This window comes from Fukomys damarensis, unplaced genomic scaffold (genome assembly GCF_012274545.1).
Source record: "Fukomys damarensis isolate Sample0158 unplaced genomic scaffold, DMR_v1.0_HiC HiC_scaffold_32, whole genome shotgun sequence".
Taxonomy (NCBI): Eukaryota; Metazoa; Chordata; class Mammalia; order Rodentia; family Bathyergidae; genus Fukomys; species Fukomys damarensis.
Genome location: NW_022900944.1, coordinates 19426738 through 19432454, shown reverse-complemented (window position 1 = coordinate 19432454; position 5717 = coordinate 19426738). Strand labels below are relative to the sequence as shown.

The window sequence follows — 5717 nt, the reverse complement described above, 5'->3', positions numbered from 1 at the left end:
CCCCTCCCACTCGCTCCGCGTCTCCTCCCTCCTCACACCCCCGCCCCCGGGACCGCGAGCCTCCCTCCCCGCACCGGCCAGGGAGTGCACAGAGCAGCGGGTGAGGGGAAGCTCCGCAGGCGTGCGCGGAGCAGTGAGATCACTGGCGTTATAAATATCCCGGTGCCAGTGCCGAGATTCGCTCGGGTGGCCCCTCTCTCCCCGTCTCCCTCTGCCTTCCCCGAGGCTATGTCCACCCGGCGTAGCGAGGGGGGCAGCGTCAGAGGAACGCAGCCGCGCAGGGGCTCCGGAGCCCAGAGCCAGCCCTGCAAGATGCTCGTAGGACCCCCGCGGCTGGAAGAATGAGCTTATACTTCTTCTTCCTCCTCTTCCTCAGCCACCTGATCCTCAGCGCTTGGGCTCACGAGGAGAAGCGTGTGGCTCCCAAAGGGCAACCTGGACCCGCGGCCGCGGCTCGGAACCCGGGAGTCTCCAGGAGCAGCCGGAGCAGTAGCAGCGCGACGTCTTCCACGTCTTCCTCTGCGCCCTCTTCCCCCGCGGCTTCCCGGGGCAGCCAGGGCAGCGGCTCTGAGCAGGGCAGTTTCCAGTGGAGCCCCTCGGGGCGCCGGACCGGCAGCCTCTACTGCAGAGTGGGCATCGGTTTCCATCTGCAGATCTACCCGGATGGCAAAGTCAACGGCTCCCACGAAGCCAATATGTTGAGTAAGTTGCTTGCTTTCCGGAGGAGCCTGTCCTAGGCAGGCAGCCGGATACTGGGAAGGGACAGCCGGCGTTCCCTGGGCCGCAGGTGCACCTCCTGGAGTCGCGGCTCCCCGGAAGCAGCTGGTCCTGGAAACGGCCGGGAAGGCTGGGAGGAGAGGCGTCTCCATGGCGCGCGCACCCATCTCGTGGGCACGAGGAATGGTGACTCCCGAGGTGCAGGTGACCCGCGGCGGCCAGTGCCCAGCCGGGCGCCTTGTCTCCAGGATGCCTTGGTTCCCCAAGACTAGCCCCTTTTTCCTTCTCCTCCCGCAGTTTCTGTTTACTTTCTGGGCATCAACTACGCTGGCAATTTTTTTTTTTTTTTCAGCATCTAAGTGCATCCCTTTCTCTGCACATAGCTGAAGTTGCTTATGTTTTTTTAAAAACAGATCAGATCTTAAATACGTCCCTCCAACCACAACCATAATCCCTAAATTAATGTTTATGTATATATTCATATGAGAATATAGATATATGTGTGTTCACACACATGTATACACACTCACACACACATACAGAGAGAGAGAAACGGGGAAGGGGGAGGAGATTCCTGCTTGGAAGAATCCAGTGATCCGGAAAACTGGACACGTTTAGAGAAGGAGGAGTGATGGACATTGGAATTATTAACTCCCGTGATGGGTTTGGCGACATTTAGTATCTTGAGCCACGAAAATACAACATTAGCAGCGCAGCCATCCTAGGACAATTAGAGCGAAGTTCTTCGTTTTAAAAGACACACAAAAGGGGTTCATTTTGGTATGGGTACAAATTGTGCAGGAATTTTTGCAAACCAAGTTTTCAGTTTTCTTCTGAGTTTTCTCATTAGCGCTTTTTCCCTGTCTCTCATCTCCTCTTCCCGTCCACCCCATCTGCGTTTCCAGACCATCGCACCCGCCCCTATTTCTCTGACTGCTTCTTGGCAGCTGGAGGGAGCGGGGATTTGGGGATGTGCCAGGGACTAGGGTGATCTCTGCGAAGCTTTTCCTCAGTTGGTCTCCATCGCTTTTTCGGCCAGATAAAATTACAGTCGGGGCTTGGAGACAGCCAGGCAGAGCGGGAACGTGGCCAGGAGGTAGCGCTGCGCAGCCTCCCGGCCCAGGAGTCAGCCTGGACGCTCTCAGGTGGAGCGAACTTGTTCAGTCCGAGTCCGAGACCGGATGGGTTCGAAGGCTCGGCTTATCCAGGCTTCCAGCAGAGCGGAGCTCAGTGTTGGACTGAAAATCTGCTAGGGGCCTTCGAGGAGGTTGGAGGTGTAAATGAGATGAGAGGGAGTGGCTGGCTGACCAGGCCTCCTCTGATGGATTATGGGGGCTAGGCGTGTGGGACCTGACACTTTGCACCCGGACAGTAGGAGTTCCACGCCCCGCTCCCTGCTCCTGCTCCATCCGTTGGGGTCCGAGCTGGCACCGCATGTGGGGTGGGGTCCTGGTTCATCCAGCGCAGAGAGATGGCCCTGTGCGTCCCAGTGAACCCTGAGGCCTGCACACCTCTCTGAGAAAGCCTGTTTGCAAGTTTATTTTAGTCTTATCAGATAACGCCCACCATTGGTGAGACAAGGGCAGCCCAGTTTGTTGGTTCAAAATAAATTCTCTGAGATTTCAGGGGCCTTCAGAGATAAAGCTATTCCAGCATTTCTATTTCTCGTTCTGTTTTGTCACATTCTACTTCTTTCTATTAGGCATCAGAGCTTATTCACCATTTGTGGCAGTCTTTGCTCTTTTTTTTTTTTTCGTCCAGAAATACTTTGTCTTTTCTCCTCTTTTTGTAGTTTACTTAGGAAACTGGCTCCAACTGAGGACAACCATTGTGTTTACTGAGGTAAAATCCAAACGTAGCCCACAGTAAACAGCGGAGCTCAGGGGGCTGACCCAATGTGTCTAGGGTGGGTTTCAATGTGCTAGGATATCTCTGAAAGCAAGTCTTGCCTCCAAGGATTTACGTTCTTCTCTACAAAGACACCATAGGAGACAAAGATTCTAGTAGCTTAGGCCTTATTAGTGGGGGAAGTCACAGAAAAGAAAACAAGGAAAAAACAGTTAGCAGAGAATTAATTCCACTAAATAATTGATCACTATCTGTTGTTTCCAGAGTACAATTTATTTTAAAATTCATGTTGAACAGCATCTGTAAAAGATCAGAGATGTTTTCTAAACACTTCCCAAATAAAACTTAATGTAACCAGCCCTTTTCTCATTTTTTTCCCATTTAAAACATCTCTTCAGGGTTTAGTGTGTCTCTTTCACACAACTTGCTTTTATTTATTCATTCATTCTTGAACCCAATTTAGGATACCTACTTCACTACGCATGTTATTTTTCTTGCTTTTGCTTTTGCTTTTGTTGTTGTTTTGTTTTATTTTCTCTTCCATACATTTGTCTGATGGAAAACATAACTTAAATATTTACATCAGAATAATTGTTTCACTACCATTGTTCAATTAAGAATCTATAAACTCATATTTAGTAGGATGGCATGTAATTTTGAAGTTTGAAATGAGTCTCTACTCTTATATAGCTATGAAAGAGAAGCAGCAGCTTTGTTATTGCAGTTGGTCATTTACTTCTTTGATGGTAGCACTTTATGATATTTTGTAAAATAAGGTGTTGGTCATGGACTGTTGTGTAAAGTATACCAGGAAATATGTGTCACAGCTGAGTCCAAACCATATAGGATGCATTACTTTGTACCACATCATCTAATTCTGCTGTCTGTGAACTATCAGTGATAGAAAACTTAGGTTCTTTTTGCTATAAGCCAGCTACTTCAGAAAGTCAAAACTTTGCCATGAAACTGCATTCTAACAAGATTTGATCTAATAAGATTTTTCATATAGAACAGATAAATACATATGTGTTTCCAAATTCTCACTGATGATAAATATTTTTGCAAATTGTGAATATTTTCTACTTTCAGCATGAAATGCACACTCTGGCCATAGACGTCAAATAATTAGTAGTTTATGTACATTGATTAATGTAGTCTTTCTTTTTGTCTTCTCCTTCTCCTTCTTTTTCTTCTTTTTTTATACCGGGGTTCGAACTCAGGACCTTACACTTGCAAGGCAGACAGTGGAACCACTGAGCTAATTCCCCAGCCCAATGGTAACTCAGTTTTGAAGATGAAAAATGGAATCAAGCTCATTGCATATAAAACCATATTACAAGGAAATACCAGGAAAGATAAAGAAAGATGGACAAGACAGATGAAACAGTTCAATCATTGCCTTAATTTATTTTAAGTTTAGTTTCAATAGACTGTTATGTTGACTTGTCTTTGGCCATTGAAGAATAAGGAATTTGTTAATGGTTAATTCAGGTAGGAAAAGTTTAAGGCTATGACTGTACAAAACATTCATATAAAATATAAAAGTTCCAGTAACGTATTTTGCCTAAGAAACTAGTAATCATATGTTTTGACTAATCAATTGCACTGATTTTTAAAAATCTGAATTCATCACCTTTGGTGTCATAGAGTGACCTTACTCTTCCATGCTTAGATAAACCAGAATATGTATATGGTATGTGGAAAAACTCAAGTGGAAATTTTGTGTTTCTAATTTAATCAGCAAGGGCTGCAACATACACTGGGTATTTCAGAATTCAGATTTGATAACTTGGCGTGGCATATCTGTTACTGTTTGGATGCGAGTAGAGAAACTTCAATTTAAAAATATTTTTTCTTTGGAAATTTTCAGATGGGTTGTTGAGAGCTTCTGAAGACATAGAATTCTGCATTTTTCTGGATTTCATTCACCAAGTCTATAATAATACAGCCTTACTATACTAAGAAATATGGAGAGAATTAAGTAAAAGATATGGATATGTGTTTGAGTATTGAAATAAACTTACATCATAACTTACAGCTATCCCTATAGTGAATTGAATAGTGTATATAATCTGACCAACACAAGAAATTCTCACTTCCTTCAACCTAGACATCAACCCTGAGTGTCTACTAAGAAAGACTACTTTCTAATGTTGAGCATTGCGTCCTTCTTTTAATGTCTTAAACACCAGCACCTTAGGAAAGATAAATGCATGGTCACTGGTGATTTGATGTGAATTAATTTGTACTGAGCCCTCACCTCACCCAGCAGGAGAGGGTGGCCATAGCAGGAAAGTACTACCTAAGAACACATGGGACGTCCTGACCTAGGACCCGGAGAGAGAAGAGAGGCAGTGGGGAGGGTCAAAGAAGACAATTAACACAACAGAAAGTCATTGACTGCCTGTAACCCCTGAGTCAAACTTCGTCTTTCACACATTGCTCTTGGCACCCATTTGATGAACTGTACATTTCTATCAAATTTATTATGACTGAGAAGGGTCCAGGAATTACTAACATTTAAAAAGTTAATATTAGGGAAATATTTCCTGGGATTGATATATGTTTGCTTAATGCACATGTGTTTAAGCCTTACATAGAATTCTGTAATGAGTTACTAGATTTCAGAACTGTGAAACAGACAAAATAGATAAGCCCGTGCTCTCTTGGGGAGGGGGAATTGTGAAACTTGTAGAATCTGCTCCAGTATTCTACAAAACAAGACATTATGATCTTAACAGTGTTCCCCAGATCAGGCCATAATTACGATTTCAAAGATCAATATGAAAGTTACCAGTGTGAAAAAGAATTCTTTCATCTAATCTCTTTTCTTTTTCTTCCATTCTTCATTAAATTAGATAGAATGTTGTACATGTACAGCAGTGCATTTTTAAGCTTTCAACTAAATACAGTCCAATATTCTCAAATTATACAATCTTCCCACTCTTAGGAAGCACAGATTTTTATTCTGGAGCTCATAATGAAAGAAATTGTTTAATATATAATAACACTTTCACTATATTATTTAGTCTTCTTCAAATCTGAAATTAATTGCAATGCAAACTGTACATAACACACACACAGAATATATATAGTGTGTTGAGATACAGGTTAATGAGGTCTTTCTTTCTTTTTTTTTTTTTTTTTTTTTT

At 43.7% G+C, this 5717-nt stretch overlaps 1 protein-coding gene across 1 annotated transcript in view; it reads left to right on the top strand.

Moving 5' to 3' along the window:
• Window positions 1-62: 62 nt before the first annotated feature.
• Fgf5 (fibroblast growth factor 5) overlaps window positions 63-5717 on the top strand; it is a 19466-nt gene continuing 13811 nt past the window's right edge. Inside the window, exon 1 of the mRNA XM_010628554.2 lies at window positions 63-702. Within this exon, the coding sequence (XP_010626856.1) occupies window positions 342-702 (361 nt within the window). The 5' untranslated portion in view covers window positions 63-341. The remainder of the gene's footprint in view (window positions 703-5717) is intronic.